Source organism: Taudactylus pleione, unplaced genomic scaffold, assembly GCF_031769625.1.
Source record: "Taudactylus pleione unplaced genomic scaffold, aTauple2 ptg001619l, whole genome shotgun sequence".
Lineage (NCBI taxonomy): Eukaryota > Metazoa > Chordata > Amphibia > Anura > Myobatrachidae > Taudactylus > Taudactylus pleione.
The window spans coordinates 484,533-509,566 of NW_028286016.1; the positions used below are offsets into that span (position 1 = coordinate 484,533).

Here is a 25,034-nt window from a genome sequence, read left to right on the forward strand (position 1 = left end):
GCAGAGGCAACAATTCGCCAGCTGAGGCTTGATGCAAAGACTTATGCTGAGCACATGAGGTACATGAGGAAATAAACTCCAGCACATCAGCCTTCATGGAAGGCAACCAGTAACTTCTTTTTAAAAGTTCCAGAGTCTTCCGAGTACCTGAGTGACCTGCAAAGCGAGAGGAATGAGCCCAGGTGAGGAGCTGCTTCCTTAGCTCCGGGGCAACAAAGGTCTTCCCAGTAGGGGGTTGTATTTGTATGGTGGCAAACACTCTTGACTCCAGCACAGGGGCACTACGTAGGGTCTCTGAAATGTCATTACAGAGGAGAGATCTAGACAGAGCATCCGCTTTTTGATTAAGAGCTCCAGATCGGAAGGTCAGTTTGAACTGGAAACGAGCAAAGAAAATGGCCCATCAGGCCAGACGAGGACTCACACACACTGGATATTTTGAGAAAGACTAGGTTCCGATGGTCAGTGAAGACAGTGAAGGGAAATTTAGCCCTTTCCAGTAAGTATCTCCACTCCTTCAGCACCAACTTCACTGCCAAGAGTTCTTGTTCACCTATGGCATAGTTACTTTTGGCAGGAGAGAACTTTTTTGAGAAAAACCCACAGGGATGAACTCGGCTGTCTTCAAAACGCTGAGATAAAACTGCTCCCACTGCTTCTGATGAGGCATCCACCTCTAATAAGAAAGGTCTATCCAGGTCCGGTTGTCTCAGGACAGGAGCTGTGATAAAGGCTTGTTTCAGACGCTGGAAGGCTGTCTCTGCTTTGGGTGACCATAGGGCAGGATTGGCACCTTTATGGGTTAGGGCCCTAATGGAAGCCATCAGTGACGAGAATCCTTTGATAAAACGTCTATAATAGTTGGCAAATCCGAGTAGTCTCTAGATGGCTTTCAAGGTTTGAGGTCGGGACCAATCCAGGATTGCCTGTACTTTCTTTGGATCCATTTCTAGGCTGTAGCCAGAGATGACATAACCAAGAAATGGCACACTGGGTACACTAAAGACACATTTCTCCAGCTTACAGTGGAGGTGGTTTTCCCTCAGACGAGACAGCACCTCCATCACATGTTTATGATGTTCCCCTGGAGAAGACGATAAAATCAATATATCATCCACATAGACAACAACAGACACATACAATAAGTCCCGGAAAATTTCATTGACAAAGCCCTGAAAGACAGCAGGGGCATTGCACAAGCCGAAAAGCATCACAAGGTATTCGAAATGTCCATCTCTAGTATTAAAAGCTGTCTTCCACTCGTCACCTGAGCAAATACGAATGAGATTGTAGGCCCCTCTAAGATCTAACTTGGAGAATATGATGTACCCCTTGACTCTGTCAAATAACTCTGTGATTAGTGAAAGCGGATATTGATTCTTGACCGTTATATCATTAAGGCCTCGGTAGTCTATACAAGGTCTTAAGCCAGCATCCTTCTTGCCAACGAAAAAGAACCCAGCTCCGTCAGGAGAGGTGTAGGGACAAATAAATCCTTTCGCTAGGTTGTCCTGGATGTATTCGGACATAGCTTTGGTCTCAGGCAAGGATAGAGGATAGGTGCGACCACGAGGTGGCATCTTGTCAGGCAACAGATCGATTGGACAATCCCATTCTCTGTGAAGAGGTAAAACATTCACAGTTGATTTGAAAAAACATCAGTGAACATCTGGTATTACTTAGGATTAGCTGGAGATATTAATGAAGCTGTTTTCCTTACAGGTCGTATCTTGGGAAGACAGGATTTCTGACAGTTAGCTCCCCATGAAAGAATTTGCATAGAGCACCAGTCTATCCTAGGATTGTGCAGGCATAACCAGGGTAGTCCTAAAATGATGTCTTGAGATGCCTCAGGTAAGAACTTTAAAGACTCAGAATGGAGTGCAACGATACGGACTAGTACTGGATGAGTCTCTTTGGTGACGACAGAGGCCGACCATTTATGGCAGTCAAGGAAATCACATGAAGGAGGGCTGAACAAGAAATCTGTAGTTTGTCCACTAAGCTGGAGGTTATAAAATTGCCGGCTGCTCCAGAATCTAGTAGAGCAGTAACAAAGGCAGATTTTGGCTTGATCTCTATAGCTAAAGTTATGATGAAATCTTTATTATTTGAGGACGGACTCATTACTCCTAACTTGCTGTCCCCAGTGTCAGTTAGGAATGGGCGTTTCCCGACTTGCGGGAACAGGAGGCCACCAGGTGACCCGAATCTCCACAGTATAGGCAGAGGTTTTTTAATATCCTTCTCTGACGTTCCTCTTTGGAGAGATGGGTATGGTTCAACTACATAGGCTCTTCGTCCATAGGAGGTGGGGCTGGACTGGTAGATGACCTTTACCTGTCAGATTGATGCTTTTCAGCCTGACGTTCTCTGAAGCATAGGTCGATCTTGTTACAGAGCGAAATCATGTCATTTAGGTTAGAAGGGAGCTTACGGGTGACCAGATAATCTTTTAGTCGGTCCGAAAGTCAATGCCAAAAGGTTGAGGTGAGGTCTTCCACGTTCCATCCATACAGCACCCCCATATACCTGTACCATCCATACAGCACCCCCTTATACCTGTCCCATCCATATAGCACCCCCATATACATGTACCATCCATACAGAACCCATAAATACCTGTCCCATTTATACAGCACCCACATATACCTGTCCCATCCATACAGCACCCCCATATACCTGTCCCATCCATACAGCACCCCTTTATACCTGTCCCCTCCATATAGCACCCCCATAAACCTGTCCCATTTATACAGCACCCACATATACATGTACCATCCATACAGCACCCCATATACCTTTCCCATCCATACAGCACCCCGTTATACCTGTCCCATCCATACAACACCCCCATATACCTGTCCCATCCATACAGCACCCCGTTAAACCTGTCCCATCCATACAGCACCCCCAAATACCTGTCCCATTTATACAGCACACGCATATACCTGTCCCATCCATACAGCACCCTTTATACCTGTCCCCTCCATACAGTACCCCCATATACCGGTCCCATCCATACAGCACCCACATATACCTGTCCCATCCATACTGCACCCCCTTTCACCTGTCCCATCCATACAGAACCCATAAATACCTGTCCCATCCCTACAGCTCCCCCATATACCTGTCCCAACACTAAAGCACCCCCATATACCTGTCCCATCCACACAGAACCCATAAATACCTGTCCCATTCATACAGCACCAACATATACCTGTCCCATCCATACAGCACCCCATATACCTGTCCTATCCATACAGCACCTGCATATACCTGTCCCATCCATACAGCACCACCATATTCCTGTCCCATCCACACAGAACCCATAAATTGCTGTCCCATTTATACAGCACCCACATATACCTGTCCCATCCATACAGCACCCCCATATACCTGTCCCCTCCATACAGCACCCCATTACACCTGTCCCCTCCATACAGCACCCCCATATAACTGTCCCATCCATACAGCACCCACATATACATGTCCCATCCATACAGCACCCTCATATACCTGTCCAATCCATACAGCACCCGCATATACCTGTCCCATTTATACTGCACCCCCATATACCTGTCCCATCCATACAGCACCTCCATATACCTGTCCCATCCATACAGCACCCCCATATGCCTGTACCATATATAATGCACCCCATATACCTGTCCCATCCATACTGCACTCCCATATACCTGTCCCATCTATACAGCAAACGCATATACCTGTCCCATCCATTCAGCACCCCCATATACCTGTCCCATCTATACAGCACACACATATACCTGTCCCAATCATACAGCACCCCCATATACCTGCCCCATCCATACAGCACCCGATATACCTGTCTCATCCATACAGCATCCGCATATACCTGTCCCATCCATACAGCACACGCATATACCTGTCCCATCCATACAGCACCCCGTTATACCTGTCCCCTCCATACAGCACCCCCATATACCTGTCCATCCATACAGCACCCACATATACAAGTCCCATCCATACAGCACCCCGTTACACCTGTCCCATCCATACAGAACAAATAAATACCTGTCCCATCCCTACAGCTCCCCCATATACCTGTCCCATCAGTACAGCACCCCCATATACCTGTCCCATCCACACAGAACCCATAAATACCTGTCCCATTCACAGAGCTCCAACATATACCTGTCCCATCCATACAGCACCACCATATACCTGTCCCATCGATACAGCACCCCCATATACCTCTCCCATCCATACAGCACCACCATATTCCTGTCCCATCCACACAGAACCCATAAATAGCTGTCCCATTTATACAGCACCCACATATACCTGTCCCATCCATACAGCACCCCCATATACCTGTCCCATCCATACAGCAGCCCTTTATACCTGTCCCCTCCATACAGCACCGCCATATTCCTGTCCCATCCATACAGCACCCACATATACATGTCCCATCCATACAGCACCTCCATATACCTGTCCCATCCATACAGCACCCGCATATACCTGTCCCATTTATACAGCACCCCCATATACCTGTCCCATTTATACAGCACTGCCATATACCTGTCCCATCCATAAAGCACCTCCATATACCTGTCCCATCCATACAGCACCCCCATATGCCTGTCCCATCCATACAGCACCCCATATACCTGTCCCATCTATACAGCACCCCCATATACCTGTCCCATCTATATAGTACCCCCATATACCTGACCCATCCATACAGCACCACCATATTCCTGTCCCATCCACACAGAACCCATAAATAGCTGTCCCATTTTTACAGCACCCACATATACCTGTCCCATCCATACAGCACCCCCATATACCTGTCCCATCCATACAGCACCCCATTATGCCTGTCCCCTCCATACAGCACCCCCATATACCGGTCCCATCCATACAGCACCCACATTTACATGTCCCATCCATACAGCACCCCCATATACCTGTCCAATCCATACAGCACCCGCATATATCTGTCCCATTTATACAGCACCCCCATATACCTGTCCCATCCATACTGCACCTCCATATACCTGTCCCATACATACAGCACCCCCTTATGCCTGTACCATCTATACAGCACCCCATATACCTGTCCCATCCATACAGCACTCCCATATACCTGTCCCATCTATACAGCACACGCATATACCTGTCCCATCCATTCAGCACCCCCATATACCTGTCCCATCCATACAGCACCCCATATACCTGTCCCATCCATACAGCACCCGCATGTACCTGTCCCATCCATACTGCACCTGCATAAACCTACCCCATCCATACAGCACCCCCAAATACCTGTCCCATCCATGCAGCACACGCATATACCTGTCCCATCCATACAGCACCCCATATACCTGTTGCATCCATACAGCACCCGCATATACCTGTCCCATCCGTAAAGCACCCGCATATATCTACCCCATCCATACAGCACCCCCATATACCTGTCCCATCCATACAGCACCTCGTTATACCTCTCACCTCCATACAGAACCCATAAATCCCTGTCCCATTTATACAGCACCCACATATACCTGTCCCATCCATACAGCACCCCCATATACCTGTCCCATCCATACAGCACCCTGTTATACCTGTCCCCTCCATACAGCACCCCTTATACCTGTCCCATCCATACAACACCCCCATATACCTGTCCCATCCATACAGCACACACATATACCTGTACCATCCATACAGCACCCCCATATACCTGTCCCATCCAAACAGCACCCCATATACCTGTCCCATCCATACAGCACTTGCATATACCTGTCCCATCCATACAGCACCCACATATACCTACCCCATCCATACAGCACCCCCATATACCTGTCCCATCCATACAGCACCCCCATATACCTGTCCCATCCCTACAGTACCCCATATACCTGTCCCATCCATACAGCACCCGCATATACCTGTCCCATTTATAAAGCACCCGCATATACCTGTCCCATCCATACAGCACCCCCATATACCGATGCCATCCATACAGCACACCCATATACCTGTACCCTCCATACAGCACCCCCATATTCCTGTCCCATTTATACAGCACCCCCATATACCTGTCCCATCCATACAGCACCCCCATATACCTGTCCCATCCATACAGATCCATAAATACCTGTCCCATCCATACAGCAACCCCATATACCTGTCCCATCCATACAGCACCTGCATATACCTGTCCCATCCCTACAGCACCTGCATATACCTGTCCCATCCACACAGAACCCATAAATACCTGGCCCATTTATACAGCACCCACATATACCTGTCCCATCCATACAGCACCAGTATATTCCTGTCCCATCCATACAACACCCCCATATACCTGTCCCATCCATACAGCACCCCCATATACCTGTCCCATCCATACAGCACCCTGTTGTACCTGTCCCCTCCATACAAAAACCATAAATACCTGTCCCATTTATGCAGCACCCACATATACCTGTCCCATCCATACAGCACCCCATATACCTGTCCCATCCATACAGCACCCCATTATACCTGTCCCCTCCATACAGCACCCCCATATTCCTGTCCCATTTATACAGCACCCCCATATACCTGTCCCATCCATACAGCACCTGCTTATACCTGCCCCATTTATACAGCACCCTGTTATACCTGTCCCCTCCATACAGCACCCCCATATACCTGTCCCCTTCATACAGCCCCCACATATACCTGTCCCATCCATACAGCACCCACATATACCTGTCCCATCCATACAGAACCCATAAATACCTGTCCCATCCCTACAGCTCCCCCATATACCTGTCCCATCCCTACAGCACCCCCATATACCTGTCCCATCCATTCAGCACCCCCATATACCTGTCCCATCCAAACAGCAACCCGTTATACCTGTCCCCTCCATACAGCGCCCCCATATACCTGTCCCATCCATACAGCACCCCCATATACCTGTCCCATCTATACAGCACCCCCATATACCTGTCCCATCTATACAGCACCCCCATATACCTGTCCCATCCCTACAGCAACCCCATATACCTGTCCCATCCATACAGCACCCCCATATACATATCCCATCCATACAGCATCCCCATATACCTGTCCCATCCATACAGCACCCCCATATACCTGTCCCATCCATACAGCACCCCCATATACATATCCCATCTATACAGCATCCCCATATACCTGTCCCATCCCTACAGCACCCCCATATACCTGTCCCATCTATACAGCACCCCCATATACCTGTCCCATCCCTACAGCAACCCCATATACCTGTCCCATCCCTACAGCACCCCCATATACATATCCCATCCATACAGCATCCCCATATACCTGTCCCATCCGTACAGCACCTGCATATACCTGTCCCATCCCTACAGCACCCCCATATACCTGACCCATCCACACAGAACCCATAAATACCTGTCCCATCCATACAGCACATGCATATACCTGTTTCATTTAGGGATGCCGGTATAGAGGAGCCTTGACGCTGGCCCGGCGCTTAATCATATATTTGCAAATGTATGTAACTAATACCTCTGAATTTCTATTATTATGTAGGGTTCAAGTATTTTTGCTGGTATTGCTGCAGTGTGCTGGGATTCAGAATAAACCCCGCCCTTTACAAGCACCTGTACTATATCATTAAGCTGATGTGAATGACCACTATATTTTTATTACCTGTAACATTTATACTGCACCCCCATATACCAGTCCCATTTATACTGCACCCCCATATACCTGTCCCATTTATACTGCCCCCCCATATACCTGTCCCACTACAGTACTTTAAACCCAATTTTCAACACTATTTACTTTGTCACCCAAAAAATACATGTAATTATTGGCCAAATGAAGCTAATTAAAAAATACTTTTAGCCTAAATAGTCATTAAGGAGGGTGTCCCAGTGGTTCTGGACCAAGTCCCAATATTTTTATATAAAAATAGGGGTTTTGCACAACTTGTCACATAGTCAGTGCTTTTTTTTGCGCCACAGATGCTACGTATGGAGAATTCGCACCCACGAAAAGTCGCGGCTAAGAGGATTGCGCAATATGTCTAAATCCTGACAATAAGCCAATGGCTTATAGCGGCTACTAAAATATGGCACTTAGTAATAGATTCTGCAGATTATTACATTACTGACCTCTAGTGATCTGCAGAGCATTGCTCTGTTACATCTACCCCTGATATATACATAGTGATATACTGTATTCTGCAGATTATTACAGTACTGACCTCTAGTGATCTGCAGAGCATTGCTGTGTTACATCTACCTCCTGACATATACATATAGATATATTCTGCAGATTATTACAGTACTGATCTCTAGAGATCTGCAGAGCATTGCTGTGTTACATCTACCCCTGACACATACATAGTGATATATTCTGCAGATTATTACAGTACTGACCTCTAGTGATCTGCAGAGCATTGCTCTGTTACATCTACCTCCTCATATATACAAAGTGATATATACTGCAGATTACTACATCACTGACCTCTCTAAAAATCTACAGAACATTCTTCTGTCCCATGTACCTCCTCACATATACATATTGATATATACTGCAGATTATTACATCACTGACCTCTCTAGAAATCTGCTGAACATTGCTCTGTCCCATCTACTATTTTTTCAGTCATATCACTGCCGTGCGACTGTTTATGACTAGGGGGTCGGGGGATGTAGTAGGCAGACCGGTGGCCGAGATGCCGCCAGTCCAATGCCCGATGGGGGAAGCTCAACACAGGATAGGAAACACTGACGCCTATCTTAATACCGATGTCGGAATCCAGAATAACATATTCTTACACGAGGTAATTCCGAGGCGCCTTAGCTGTTAGCCACGGGGAGGGGGGGGGAGTGTTATTTTTAGTCAGTGTAGCAGAGTAAGCATTAGGCTTTATGGGGGGTTAGGGTTAGGCACCACTGGGGGGGGTTAGGGATGGGCACTAAGGGGGAGACTTAGATTTAGGCACTAACAGGGAGGGTTAGTTTGCGGGCTCGGGAGGTTTAGGCTACAAGGTTAGAGGGAGTAGGAGGGACCCCTGTAGGAATACCGATGATCGAGATGCCACTCTCAGTATTTTGAAAGGAGGCATTCTGACAGCCGGCATTACATACCCATTCTGACGGTCAGGACAGGGACAGAAATGGACGAGCAGAATTGGGTGGTTTTGGTACGTACACTGACAGTCTTAGTGCACACTCGGAGATGGTCTGTCTTATAGTTGTGCTATGGGAGGGGTCTTCGTGCACACTCAGAGATGGTCCATCTTATGGTCATGTTATGGGAGGTGTCTTAGTGCACACTTGGAGATGGTCCATCTTATGGTCGTGTTATGGGAGGTGTCTTGGTGCACACTTGGAGATGGTCCATCTTATAGTCGTGTTATGGAAGTGTCTTAGTGCACACTTGGAGATGGTCCGTCTTATGGTCGTGTTATGGAAGTGTTTTAGAGCACACTCAGAGATGGGCCATCTTATGGTCGTGTTATGGGAGGTGTCTTAGTGCACACTTGGAGATGATCCATCTTATGGTCGTGTTATGGATGTGACTTAGTGCACACTCAGAGATGGTCCATCTTATGGTTGTGTTATGGGAGGTGTCTTAGTGCACACTCGGAGATTGTACATCTTATGGTCGTGTTATGGCAGGTGTCTTAGTGCACACTCGGAGAGGGTCTATCTTATAGTCGTGCTATGGGAGGGGTCTTAGTGCACACTTGGAGATGGTCCTTCTTATGGTCGTGTTATGGGAGGTGTCTTAGTGCACACTTGGAGATGGTCCGTTGTATGGTCGTGTTATGGGAGGTGTCTTAGTGCACACTCAGAGATGGCCCGTCTTATGGTTGTGTTATGGGAGTGTCTTAGTGCACACTCGAGTATGTTCTATGGATACCTATTTAAAACCTCTATGCAATCCTGTCTAAACCTTCTAATAATTGTTGCTATTTAGCGTAATGAGTCGCACAGGAAATAAATGCTTTCAGACTTTGAGTGTGGTTTCAAAGCACAAAAAGTTATTATTCAATTTGAAAAACAGATGGTTACACGCTGTGATCTAAAGACAATTAGTGCAAATAAATCATACAGACCCAAGGTACAATTGTTACATACGCACACGCTCTGGACCCAGATACCGGCATCAGCATAGAAACCTCCGTCAACAGCACAGCAAGAAGACTGAGGTCTGAGTTCAGAGAGCCCACATATATACTCTTTACAGGGATAGGCAATACAATGGACAAGTTTGGCATGATTCCATTGGTTCTACTTTAAGGTGCTTCTGTTACAGGATAGTTCATAGGTCAGTTCGAATGGACACAAAACAGCCTCCAACAGCCCTTTGTATCGTTTTTCCCGCGGCAATCTAATCTTAGCTGATAACATTACAGAGTACATTTTAATGTTTTAACTCTCTATAGTCCATAGTTTGCAGACACATTTTGCGATCTTCTCACCGATGATACCGGAAATCTGTAGAGACACAGTGGATCAGTACAACACCAAACACGGTCTGCTTACCATGTACTAAACCTTAGATATCAAATAACCTTTATTTCACAACATTAATTATTACTGAATAAACCTTGAATATTACACTTTAAAGCTAGGGAACCTTTTATGTAAGTGTGCAGTGTGTAAGTATTGGGGAATTGAGAAAAGACGCTAGTTAGCGCTGTGCGACTACGTGTTTGTGGAGTGCACCATGATAGGTGTTTTGCAGGGATAATCATTTAATATGTTTTAGTGACTGTCTGTATTTATGTGGTGAGGACTTTTAACTTCTTTCTATTGCGTGGGAATCGCACGACGCTATATAATAGCATCGCCGTATGTACTTATAATGGGCGAGATTCACTAAAATGGCACTGGGCGACCAGTCGCAAAATGGCGTCTTGCAGATTTAATTTTAAACCGATCCTGTCTCAGCCAATTATCCGGCTTCGACAGTCCGCCCTTTGATAGCAAACAACATGCTATCATACTCTAATTTTAAAATTAATTTAGGCTTACATTATGACATATTATTTAATATTATATTATGGGACGGCACAAGGTGGTTCTTAAACCATCAATAATGTGTCTCTAGGAGGGGACATAAAACTACCCTTATACGCACACCATGGATTTTGGAAGATCATGGGAAAGATGTGGAGATGCACCAATCCTATAAAGAAAGTCTTGAGGGGCGAATAGGGACTTACATTATTTAAGATGTTTTAAAATAACATTTTAATAACACATTTTATGCATGTCTAAATCTTATACATTATACGATGGTACCTTCTAGTTCAGGGTTGTAATGCAGTCCTACATTTACCTCAGTATTCATATTGTTACTACTGACCACCATCATAATATCACTCCTTTGATTCACCTTATCTTTACATTTTCCACATTTCAACACAGTAGGAACACACCTGACACATAAGCCAATTACTATGATGACAACCAGTATGAGGATCAAGATTTTACCTATACTCTCAATCGTTTCCTGGACCCACTCTTCTAGACCTTAGAACCATTTCACTGGGTTCAACCATGAAACCAATTCCTCTACCTTCTCCTATACTTCAGCCACTGAAGCATTATGGTTCTTTCGAAATTCCCATTTTAGCTGCAGAATTTCATCCATCTTCCGGTCTATCACCTCCTTGGGGTCGCTGGTATCATTTGTAATGTAAGTGCAACACTTTACTCCAATTTGGGCGGCCAAAGTTACGCAATACCCCCCAGTGACAGCTGTTAAATAATTTAACACTAGTCTGTGTTGCACCAGTTCTTTCTTATACGCTTGCAAATCCCTACCTGTGTACCTGAATGTGTCATCATACATCTCGTTGATATTATCTATTAATTTAGCAAGGTCTTGGATATATCTAAAATTTAGTGTACCCTGAGCGATCCAGGTGGGATCCAATGCTACCAAAACTTGAAAGCCAGTTGTCTCACCAATTAACGGTGTGGCTTTATGCACATCACCAGGTATCATATTTATTTTGTCTCTGTGTTCATACTGTGTGTGAAGATATGGTGATGGTGTGTTTTTATGAATACCAAGCATTTCACCATGTGTGAGGGTCATAACCTCTTGGACTACTCTTCCCAGGTAACAAAAACCTTCAGAACTAGGAGAGAGCCACTTATACGCTTTCCTTCCACATATAAAATATATATAATCGGGGAGAACATAAGGAATAGAATGCATCATGATCATCCAACACATTTCCCTCACAAATGATCCTATCTCAGGTTCTCCCATCTGGCAAATACATGTTTCTGGTTGTATAACCTTAGCACAGTACCCTTCTGATATTCTACCAATCATTTCTTTGGTGTTACTCAGTGTATATTTATACTGGAAGTGTCTTCCACCTGACCTAATTTTGCGTAACCATTCATAATTCATAGGCTCACGGTCAGCTCTTTGTGAGAAGGTCATCGTCTGGTTATTCCAGGTCACCTCCCAACTTCCTGGTTCATTGGAGTTGGTGATGTTTAAACATAAAAGTGTTTTGTCTGCCTGGTACTGGTGATGTTTAAAATGGGGTGGTTTGGTATTAAGAAATTTTCCATCCAGTGTCTTCCCTTTTTGCAATTCTAAAATTTCAGAGATATTTAATGGGAATTGCACTAATCCTACATTATGTTGTCCTTGGGGCATGTGAGAGCACACCCAACAGTCAGTTTGGTTCAAAATTTTGCCCACCATGGTGTGATAATCCTCTAAAGGATACCCACCCCAATACTGGTTATACTTAGGTTGACATTGTCGAATGCATCTCTCGTTGACTACAGTCCCACAGAACTCACACATACAATAATCCTCAGACGATAGACCTTCACACTGTCTCCGAGTATCCAAAATAGCAGATCTCTTAACAATTACAGTACTAAGATTGGTTAGACACTCCTCTGATTGGCATAGCACTCCTCCTCTCAACTCCACTCCATCAATACTGCCATTAGCTCCCATCTCCTCTATCGGTCCCCCGTCACAGAAACCAGAGATCCCCAAACAAACCAGGATGATGGAAACTCTGGAAGAGAATATAAAAATGAACACAGCAGGTTCAAAATGAGCAAAATGAACCGTTGCAAGGATCTGCAAATTTATTTAGCTTAGATAACTCACTGCAACCTTTTAACTCTCCCGGAACAAGCTCTTGATCGACAGGTCCACGTTATCTGCCTTGTCTCTGCCTTGTTTCTCTACCGGTTGGTTGACCTTCTTACAGTGAGTGGAATGGATCCAGGTTTCTCTCTCCGCCACCTTCAAAGATGTGGTACTCGTCAATAACACTTGATACGGACCTTTCCCACCGATCTGTCAAACAACCTGAATGCAAGACATTTCTGATCATAGCATATTCTCCAGGTTCAACATCATGACAGTTTGTTTCATGCATATCATGTGACAACAATTTCTGTTTCTGCTATTGCTGTTTTAACTGTTTACTCATTGAAATAAGATACCTTACAGTTACCTCGTTGTTACCTTTCAAATCTTCCTGCGGACTTATAATCAAGTCAGGTTGTCTACCAAACAGTATTTCAAAGGGGGACAGATTAAGAGGGGGCCTAGGAGTTGTCCTGATACTATGAAGGACAAGAGGTAGTGCTTCTGGCCAACCTAGTCCAGTTTCCGACATGATTTTACTTAATTTGTTTTTAATAATTCCGTTCATCCTCTCCACCTTGGCGCTGGCTTGCGGTCGGTAGGGGGTGTAAAGTCGACTATTAATACCCATCAGCTTACACATATTTTGGAAAACATCACCTGTGAAATGAGTACCCCTGTCACTCTCGATGATTTTAGGAATACCGTATCTGCATACAAACTCCTGTACTATTTTCTTAGCAGTAAACGCAGCAGTATTAGTGGCAGCTGGATATGCCTCAACCCAATCAGAAAACACATCAGTGCACACCAATACATACTTGAGATTCCTGCAGGGTGGTAATTGGATGAAATCAATTTGTATCACCTGGAAAGGTCCGTCAGTCGGAGAAATGTGGGATGGTTCAGTAGGGATCGTTTTCCCAATGTTTTTCCTCAAGCAGATCAGACAGGACATTGCTCTCTTCTCTGCTTGAGAAGAAAAACCTGGTGCGCACCAATATGCTCTCACCAATTTGCACATACCTTGCTTTCCCAAATGAGTCAGACCATGCGCTGCCTCAGCCAGGCTTGGGTAGTACACCTTGGGAGCCACTGGCTTACCTTGTCCATCCCTCCAGAGTCCAGAAGACTCTTGCCCACTTCCCTTGGACTTCCAGACTGCCTTTTCCTGAAAGGAACACAAATATTGCATCTCAATTAATTTCAGCATATCAATCGTTTGAAAAGTCATCATTTGTTCAGTTGGTACATTCATTTTTAACCCTGCTGCCCATTTTGCAGCTTTGTCTGCCCTGTTGTTGCCCAGTGACACCGGATAATCCTCACATGTATGGGCTTTACATTTAATTACCACCACTGTTTTAGGCAATTGGATTGCTGTTAATAGGCCTTTTATACTGTATGTCTGGAATGTGCAATTGGTGTGCCTGATGCTGTTATAAATTTTTTCTGATGCCATAGAGCACTGAAATTGTGTACTACCCTGAAGGCGTACTTAGAGTCGGTGTAGATATTAGCAGATATACCCTCCGCTAATTCACATGCTCTCTTTAGTGCCACCAGTTCTGCCACTTGGGCCGAGTGTGGTGGGCCTAAAGGTTCGGCATCTATAACGACCTCGTCATTTACCACAGCATAACCTGTACATAACTCTCCAGTTTCAGTTTGTCTATGACAACTCCCATCCATGTAAAATGTCACCTCTACATTTTCTAAAGGTGTATCCCGTATGTCAGGTCTTGCAGTAAAGGTTTGATTCAGATGTTCCATACAATCATGTGAATCAATATACCTGCAGAACTCACCTTTCACCAGCGACTCACCTCTCTCCACCCTTTGTGCATCATGTTGCACATATGGTAAATACGTAGCTGGGTTTAACGTACTGCACCTTTTGATGGTGATGTTTGCAGGTGCTATTAAGACTAGTTCCCATTTTGAGAACCTAGCTGAGGAGACATGTCTGGTTTGGGCAGAGTTTAGCAAAGCAGATACAGCAGGGGGAGTATAGACAATCATATCATGGCCTAGTACCACATCCTCACTCTTACTGACCAATAGAGCAGTGCCTGCTACACTTCTCAAACACGTTGGGAGTGATCTTGCAACAGTGTCCAATTGTGCACTGTAGTATGCTACGGGCCTACTGGCATCACCATGTTTTTGTGTGAGGACACCTGCAGCACAACCATCAGCTTCCGTACAATACAAATCAAAAGGTTTTTCATAATCAGGTATTCCCAATGCAGGAGCTCTTGTCAGACTATCTTTAAGATTACGGAAAGCCTGCTCTGTTTCCTCTGTGTGTATAACACAATTGGGCTTTGAGGAAGAGACTAAGGGCCTGATTCAGACCTGGTCGCAAGCGCTGAACGCTCGCAACTGGGTCGATGTTTGCCCACTGGGCATGTGCACAACAGAGCCAGCTCCATCATGCGCATGCGTGAGACCCGGATAGCAACGGGTGCTCCGTTGCTCTGGGTCTTGCACCAAAGGGGGTGAGCTGTCGATGGTGATTGACAGCTCGCCCCATTTGGTAGGCGGGCAGGGGGGGTGGCTGGCCAAACGGAGGCATTCCCGAAGGAATGCCTGCCATTTGGGGGCGGCCCCACTGACATCACCAGTGATGTCAGAGGGAGAGCTTCCAGCTCTATTAGAGCCAAAAGCTCTCTGGGGTTTGCGGCCACGAGACCATACCACAAGGGTCTCATCACAAGCCCGATGGTCGTGATGGTCTTGAAAAGATGCTAGTTAGCATTGTGCGACTACATGTTTGTGGAGTACACCATGGTACGTGTTTTGCAGGGATAATCATTTTATATGTTTTATTGACTGTATTTATGTGGTGAGGACTTTTAACTTCTTTCTATTGTGTGGGAATCGCACTACGCTATATAATAGCATCAACGTATGTACTTATAATGGGCGAGATTCACTAAAATGGCGCTGGGCGACCAGTTGCAAAATGGCGTCTCATTGCCATTCGCAAAATGGCGTCTTGCAGATTTAATTTTAAACCGATCGTGTCTCAGCCAATTATCCGGCTTCGACAGGTCCGTCTTATGGTTATGTTACGGGAGTGTCTTAGTGCACACTAAGAGATGGTCCATCTTATGGTCGTGTTATGGGAGTGTCTTACTGCACACTCGGAGATGGTCCATTTTATGGTCGTGTTATGGGAGGTGTCTTAGTGCACACTCGGACATGGTCCATCTTATGGTTATGTTATGGGAGGGGTCTTAGTGCACACTCGGAGATGGTCCATCTTATGGTCATGTTATGGGACGGGTCTTAGTGCACACTCGGAGATGGTCCATCTTATGGTCGTGTTATGGGGGTGTCTTAGTTGACACTCGGAGATGGTCCATCTTATGGTCATGTTACGGGAGTGTCTTAGTGCACACTCGGAGATGGTCCATCTTATGGTTGTGTTATGGGAGTGTCTTACTGCACACTCGGAGATGGTCCATGTTATGGTCGTGTTATGGGAGGTGTCTTAGTGCACACTCGGAGATGGTCCATCTTATGGTCATGTTATGGGAGGTGTCTTACTGCACACTCGGAGATGATCCGTCTTATGGTCGCGTTATTTGAGGTGTCTTAGTGCACACTCGGAGATGGTCCATCTTATAGTCATGTCTCGGGAGTGTTAGCGCACACTCGAATATGGTCCATCTTATGGTTGTGTTATGGGAGGAATCTCAGTGCACAATTGGAGATGGTCCGTTTTATGGTCATGTTATGGAAGTGTCTTAGTGCACACTCAGAGATGGTCCGTCTTATGGTCATGTTACGGGAGTGTCTTAGTGCACACTAAGGGATGGTCCATGTTATAGTCTTGTTTCGGGAGTGTCTTAGTGCACACTCGGAGATGGTCCGTCTTATAGTCGTGTTATAGGAGGTGTCTTAGTGCACACTCGGAGATGATCTGTCTTATAGTCGTGTTATAGGAGGTGTCTTAGTGCACACTCGGAGATGGTCCATGTTATGGTCATGTTACGGGAGCGTCTTAGTGCACACTTGGAGATGGTCCGTCTTATGGTCGTGTTATGGGAGATATCTTAGTGCACACTTGGAGATGGTCCGTCTTATGGTTGTGTTATGGGAGGGGTCTTAGCGCACACTCTAATATGGTCCGTCTAATGGTCATGTTACGGGAGTGTCTTAGTGCACACTCAGAGATGGTCCATCTTATGGTCGTGTTATGGCAGGGCTGTCTCTGTGGACCATGGTAGTAAATGATCTGGTTACTGCCAAGGCTAAAGGCCATTACTCACTCCTAATTCTTCTATATCTCTCTGCTGCTTTTGACACTGTTGACAACTCTATTCTCATGCAAACACTGCAATCCATAGGTCTTAAGGACAGAGCTCTTTTTTGGTCCTCTTCCTACCTAATTAGTCGCTCTTTTACTGTTCATTTTTCTGATTCTGCCTCCTCTTTGCTACCTCTATCAGTTGGAGTACTGCAAGGCTCTGTCTTAGATCTTTGTTATTCTCAATCTATACCACCTCTCTTGGCAAACTAATCCGCTCTTTTGGATTTCAGTACCATCTGTATGCGGATGATACTCAAATCTACCTACCTTCCCCATATTTATCACCATCTGTATTGGTCCGTGTCACTGAATGTATTTCTGCCATTTCATCTTGGATGTCATCTCGCCACCTGAAACTTAATATTTCTAAAACAGAATTAATTATATTTCCACCGGCCAATAACAGTTACCAACCTGATCTCTCAATCTTTGTTGATAACTCGACAATTCACCCTTCCCCGCAAGCTCGCTGCCTTGGTGTAATCTTAGATTCTGTACTGTCCTTTGTTTCCCACATTCAATCTGTCTCAATACCATGTTACATACATCTAAAAAACATATCCGAAATTCGACCATATCTCAAACAAGACACTGCTAAAACTCTAATCCATGCACTTATTATTTCCCGCATTGACTATTGCAAAAGCCTCCTTACTGGTCTTCTCAAAAACAGGCTATTGCCATTACAATCCATTATGAATGCAGCTGCGAGGCTTATTTTCCTTGCCAAACATTCATCGTCTGCTGCCCCACTCTGTCAGTCCCTCCATTGGTTGCTGGTTTTCTACCGTATTCAATACAAATTACTTTTACTTACACATAAGGCTATTAACCAAACCACACCAACATGCATCTCTTCACTCATCTCAAAATATCTCCCAACCCGACTGTTCCGCTCAGCACAATATCTGCATCTCTCATCCCCACGCATTACTTGCTCCCATTCATGGTTGCAGGACTTTCTTCGGGCTGCACCCACTCTATGGAATGCCTTACCATGCACAATAAGATTTTCCTCTAGTCTCCTATCCTTCAAGTGTTCCCAGAAAACTCACCTCTTCAGGCAAGCTTATCAGATTACAGAACTGACCACATAACCTTCATAGCTTGGATGTCTTATTACATCCCCTCTCACAGTCCACACATAACCTCACACATTGTCTTTCTTTCACATCCTCCTGATATTTGGCCAACATTCCTGTGTGTTTGAATCATGCAGCCCACCAAGAAACTCTGCATTCTGGCTGGACCAAAATGCAATATATAGCACCTATCCTTGTGTATCAATACCTATTTCCCTATAGATTGTACTGTAAGCTTGCAATCAGGCCTTTCTACCTATATATCTGTCTGTTATTACCCAGTTTTGTTCTATTAATGTTTACAATTGTAAAGCACATCGGAATATGTTGCGCTTTATAAAAAAACTGTTAATAAATAAAAATAAATAAAAAAGTGTGTTAGTGCACACTCAAGGATGGTCCGTCTTATGGTTGTGCTATGGGAGTGTCTTATTACAAAACTCGGAGATGGTCCATCTTATGGTTGTGTTATGGGAGGTGTCTTATTACACACTCAGAGATGGTCAATCTTATGGTCATGTTATGGGAGGTGTCTTAGTGCAAACTCAGAGATTGTCTGTCTTATAGTCATGTTTAGGGATATATCTTAGTGCACACTCGGAGATGGTCCATCTTGTGGTCGTGTTATGGGTTTGTCTTCGTGCACACTCAGAGATTGTCCATCTTATGGTCATGTTATTGGAGTGTCTTTGTCATGGCTTGGCGTGCACCTGGACCCGGAGTGGAGTCGGATGGCGAGTGAGGGTTCGTTTGCAGGTACTTGAAAGCAGCCGGCCTTAGGGGGGTATGACTCATGAAGGAATGGTTTACATAAAGGGGTGAGACAGGCTGGGAGACACTGGCGGCACTCGGAGAACCGGGGTTGGCTTGGTAAACAACGGGGTAGCCGGTGTCAGGAGACAGGTAGTAACAGGAGCAGAACCGCACCAAGGCTGAGAGGGGAATCTGCAGGAACACCCTGGAGCACTGACACTTAAGGAGCAAGGGAGCACAGAGAACTAGCTCACAGCATACGCTGTGATAGATGTTGCACTGGCAACTAAGGAGCCTCTTGAAAGCCCTTTAGTACCCTCAGGTAGTGCAGGATTGGCTGTTAGCCTCCCTAGCCCAGGCTGTTACCTGATTGGCCCAAATCAACATGTGACCCTAATCCAAGATGGCCGCGCCCAGTGGTCAGTGTACAGAAGCACTGTCAGACTCAACCTCTCTCACCTTCCTCCAGATGGAAGCCCTTAGTCAGCGGAGGCTCACAGTACCCAGCGCTGCTCTTCAGGTCCTTGCACCCCCGCTGGAGACTCCATGCCAGAGTGCCCGGAGTGGTAAGGACCACGATCTCGGCAGGCTGTCAGCCCTGATCGTGACAGTACCCCCTCCTATAGGGGTGGCCTCTGGACACTTCTTGGGTTTACCAAGATTTTCAGAATGAAACTTAAGCACTGTCATGACCCTGTCTAGTTGTCACCTTTTTGCCTTGGGACTTACCCCTGTCAGCTCCCCCATGGATCTGTGTGTGTAATTTGCCTGGAGGATTTGCTCTGATTATTGTACTTGGTCTCTTCTCTGTCTGTGAGCACTGCTAGCCCTGATTGGAATCACAGGTGCGGTTCTGATTCTCAGAGCTGCAGAGATGAATACTCCCTTTGCATGTTGTGCCTTCCACCACTCAGAATGCTACTACCAGACCACCTGTCCATATCCACCAATTGCTGCCAGACCCATGGTATATATATCCTCTCCTGATAGCATTCTGGGCCTGAACATCTCGTCTTCCCGTGGTGTATGGTTCATGATGTTTCTGCATTCAAGTATATCCCTGAAACTTGCTACAGCAACCCCTGGTGCAATCCAGAAAACCTGTTACAGCTGTACCTGGCAATCCAGTAAATCTGCTGGCAGCAACCCCCGGTGCTTCCAGAAAACCTGCTACAGCTAAACCTGGCAATCCAGTAAATCTGCTGACAGCAACCCAAGGTGCATCCCGAAAACCTGCTACAGTAATACCTGGCATCCAGTCGTCCTGTTACAGCAATACCTGGCCTGTGCTCTGCTGCTAGTCCTACTCCTGGTTGGTCCCTGGCACTCTGTAAACCTGCATCCTGTCACCCTGCCTTGCTTCCTGCTGTGGATCAAATCCTGCCCTTTTTACCTACCTACTCCCTCCCTGAACCTAAAATTCCCAAACCTACCCATTCCTTCCTGAAACCTGTTATTCCCTATTATCCAATCCAGCCTGCACCTGAGTTCCAGCCTTTGTCATAGAAATTCCAGATTACCCTGTTTAGTCCTCATCTCAGCATTACCTGACTTCCCTTCAGCCATTGTCACATTCCAGTCCAGAGTCAAGTTCCAAGCTCATCAGTTCTATCCACGTTGTTCTAGTCCAGAGTCAAGTTCCAAGCTCATCAGTTCAGTCCACATTGTTCCAGTCCAGAGTCAAGTTCCAAGCTCATCAGTTCAGTCCACATTGTTCAAGTCCAGAGTCAAGTTCTTAGCTCATCAGTTCAATTCAACAAGTCTTCCTGCTGGTTCCAGTCCGGTCCCTCCAGTTTCTGTCATTTATCATCAAAGGCAGTTTTCACTGCTACACAAGTCTTGTAAATAGAGCTATCTACATTATCTGTGATTCCAGTCATGCCGGCCTCCGTTGAAACCCGATCACCACCTGAGACAGGTAACTCGCAGACACCAATTGTGACAAGCACCAGGCGAGGAGCATGGACATCCTCAGCTTTCACCCAACAATGCTCTTCAGGACCATAACCTTTCCAATCCAGCAAATATTGAAGCTGACCATAATGAAAACGAGAGTCCAGGATTTGTTTGACCTCAAACTCTACACCCCTCTCAGTTAGGACTTTGGGAGAGCGTGGCAGGACTTTGCGAAAGCGATTCAGGATGAGAGGTTTCAGCAGGGAGATATGGAAGGAGTTTGGTATTTTGAGATAGGATGGGAGTTTCAATTTGTAGGCCACTGGATTGATCACTTGAGTGATGGTAAATGGACAGATGAAACGGGGAGCAAACTTCATGGATGGGACTTTAAGGCGAAGATTACGAGTAGACAGCCACATTAAATCACCCGTTTTTAGGTTGGGTACCACTCTCCTTTTTTGTCAGGTGCTAATTGATATCGAACAGAGGGCCTAATTCAGACCCGCTCGCAAGCGGGCCGATGGTGCCCTAATGCACATGCGCACGACGGAGGGAGCTCCGTCGTGCGCATGTGCGAGACCCACATAGCGACAGCCAAGCTATGGGTCTCGCACCAAAGGGGGCATGCTGTCGATGGTGATTGACAGCACGCCCCCTTTGGTGAGCATGCCGGGGGCGTTGCTGTCCAGATGGAGGCGTTCCGATTGGAACGCCTTCCATCTGGAACCGGCCCAACTGACATCACTAGTGATGTCAGTGGGAGTGCTTTTGGCTCTGATAGAGCCAAAAGCACTCCTGGGCTTGCGGCAGCGAGACCCTACCGCAGGTTCTCGTCGCAAGCCCGATGCTCGCGATAGTCTTGACTATCGCGACCATCATCATGGACGCTCGCATAAGCTGTGGGTGGTAACCCACAGCTATGCGAGCGTCCAAGAGACCACTCCATTTTTAGGTAGGAGGGCCCTGATTCAGAGCGAGCGCTCTGGTCAGAGTGTCCAGCTCTGAATCAGGCCCAGAGGCTTTTTGTAAGGCGGAATGAACCTGAGTCCAAATCTGAGAGAATTTCTGTAGTGTGGAGGTTACCGCTGGTACATCGAAGACTGGCAATTCTTGAACCTCTGGTACTCTGTGATGCAGACCAAAAACTAAAAAAAATGCGGTTTGCCCCGTAGAAGAATGATAAGAGCTGTTATGGGCAAATTCAGCACAGGGCAGAGTGTCTGCCCAGTTGTCTTGTAATGAAGACATATGGATTCGCAGAAAGGTCTCGAGGTCCTGATTGACCCTCTCTGTAGATCCATTAGACTGAGGGAGATAAGCTGTTGAAAATTTTAGTTTAATTTGGAAGACAGAACACAGATCTCTCCAAAATCTTGCTACAAACTGCACCCCTCTATTGGAGACAATTTCAATTGGGAGTCCATGGAGATGGAAGATATTGTCGATGTACAGCTGGGCCAACTCTGGAGCAGATGGCATTTTCTTGAGGGGAACGTAATGAACCATTTTGGAGAAACTATCCACCACAACCCAGATGGTGGTAAACCCATTGGAAATGGGTAGGTCCGTTACAAAGTCCATGGATAGGTGTGTCCAAGGATGGGTTGGTATTGACAGGGGTAGCAATGTGCCAGCAGGAGCCTGTCTGGATGATTTATGCTGAGCACACTGTGGACAGGAGGAGATAAAAGCTTCAATTTCAGATTTCATAGCAGGCCACCAATATGAATGTTGCAGGAATTCCAAAGTCTTGCGTATGCCCGGGTGTCCGGCAAAATGAGAAGTATGAGCCCACTTCGAAAGCTGTTTGCGCATATATGAGGTCACAAAGGTTTTCCTAGGAGGTGGTTGAATGCGAGTGACAGCAAATACTCTGGAGTCCAGAACTGGAGTCTCCTTATGACCTTCGGAAGATGCATCAGAGGAGAGAGAATGAGAGAGAGCATCTGCTTTTTGAATCAGTGAGCCTGGGCAAAAAGTCAAAGAAAAATTGAAATGGGAGAAGAATATTGCCCACCGGGCCAGACGAGAACTGAGGCACTGGATATTCTTTAAATATAGGAAGTTCCAATGATCCGTATAAACGGTGATGGGAAACGTAGCACCTTTGAGAAGATAATGCCACTCTTCAAAGGCTAACTTCACAGCCAACAATTCCTGCTCTCCAATGGAATAATTCCTTTCCGCTAGGGAAAATTTCTTTGAGAAGAACCCGCAAGGATGAAACTTGTTATCCTCAAGTTTCTGGGATAGTACTGCCCCTACTGCTTTGGAAGAGGCATCCACTTCTAGAAAAAATCAGTAATTAATGTTAGGTTGTCTCAGTACAGGAGCGGAAATGAAGGCTTGTTTTAAAAGTTGAAAGGCGGTTTCGGCCTCGGGAGGCCACTGAGATGGGTTTGCCCCCTTGCAAGTCAGAGCGGAAATGGGTGCCATGAGGGTGGAGAATCCTTTGATGAATCTTCGATAATAGTTAGCGAAGCCTAGAAATCTTTGTACCGCCTTCAAAGAATTCAGATGAGACCAGTCCAAGATTGCCTGTACTTTCTGGGGATCCATTTCAAGCCCAGAACCTGAGATGATGTAACCTAGAAAGGGAACCAAGGAAACTTAGAACACACATTTTTCAGCTTTACAGTACAGGTGGTTCTTTCGTAAATGAGTTAGCACTTCCTTGACTTGGGACCAATGTTTGTTAATATTGGAGGTGAATATCAGAATATCATCTAGGTAAACCACTACAGAAATATATAGTAAGTCCTGGAAGATCTCATTCACGAAGTTCTGAAAACCAGCAGGGGCGTTACAGAGGCCAAAGGGCATTACAAGATATTCAAAATTACCGTCCCGGGTATTGAATGCTGTTTTCCACTCATCTCCGGCTCGTATCCTAATGAGATTATAGGCCCCTCTTAAATCCAGTTTGGTAAAAATAGTAGCACCTTTTACTCGATCGAAAAGTTCGGTAATGAGGGATTATCAGGTAGCGTTTTTTGACAGTTATGTCGTTTAAGCCCCTGTAATCGATGCAAGGGCACAGACCTCCATCCTTCTTGATACAAAAAAGAATCCCACCCCTGCCGGTGAGGAGGATGGTCGAATGAACCCTTTTTGCAGGTTCTCCTGGATGTATGCTGACATGGCCTTGGTCTCAGGCAGGGAGTTTGGGTAAGTACGACCACGTGGAGGAGTTTTGCCAGGGATCAACTCAATGGGACAAGCCCACTCCCGATGAGGAGGCAGAATATCGGCCCCGGTTTTGCAGAAGACGTCAGAGAAGGAGCGCTACTGGCAGGGAATTGGAGTAGTGGTTGCAGTGTGAATTTCTTTGATGGGCTTGATTTGAGGAAGGCAGGATGCTCGACAAGTTTCTCCCCAGGACAAGATTTGCATGGTACCCCAGTCAATATTGGGAGAATGCTTGTGCAACCAGGGATATCCAAGGATGACTTCATGGGAGGCTTTTGGAATTACCAAGAATTGGATAGTTTCTGTGTGAAGAGCCCCGACACGAACTGGCACAGGTAGAGTATGTAGAGAGACGACTCCGTTGATAATCTGGGTGCCATCCACTGCAGATAGGGTGATGGTATGGTCGAGAGAGGAGACGGGAATCCGAAATCTATGGACAAGTTCGGCGGTGATTAAATTTTTGGTTGCCCCTGAATCAAGGAGAGAAAGAACAACTCTAGAACCATGGGAAATCTCTAAAGTAATGGTCAAGGTAGATTCAGTTTTTGACGGAGATGAGGGCATCACTCCCAACCTGGTGTCTCCGGCACAGATTAGGATCAGGAGTTTCCTGGACGAAGAGGACAGGAAGTGACCAG

The 25,034-nt window shown here is 45.9% G+C and overlaps 1 protein-coding gene across 1 annotated transcript; it reads left to right on the plus strand.

Annotated features, from left to right (window-relative positions):
* The first annotated feature begins 1,845 nt into the window (after positions 1-1,845).
* On the plus strand, positions 1,846-24,732 carry LOC148442100 (uncharacterized). The gene is made up of 7 exons (XM_088464231.1): positions 1,846-1,919; positions 2,969-3,010; positions 3,186-3,274; positions 3,366-3,633; positions 4,321-4,620; positions 4,800-5,077; positions 24,638-24,732. The coding sequence occupies exons 1-7, from the start codon at positions 1,846-1,848 to the stop codon at positions 24,730-24,732; spliced, it is 1,146 nt and encodes a 381-aa protein (XP_088320357.1).
* The last annotated feature ends 302 nt before the right edge of the window (positions 24,733-25,034 follow it).

Excerpts from the sequence above, each read along its gene's own strand:
- LOC148442100 (XM_088464231.1), top strand. The coding sequence starts at position 1,846 with ATGCCTCAGGTAAGAACTTTAAAGACTCAGAATGGAGTGCAACGATAC. Across the intron at positions 3,011-3,185 it reads CATACAGTACCCCCATATAC|AATACCTGTCCCATTCATAC; the intron begins CGGTCCCATCCA and ends ACAGAACCCATA. Across the intron at positions 4,621-4,799 it reads CCCATCCATACAGCACCCCC|ATATACCTGTCCCATCCATA; the intron begins ATATGCCTGTCC and ends TACAGCACCCAC.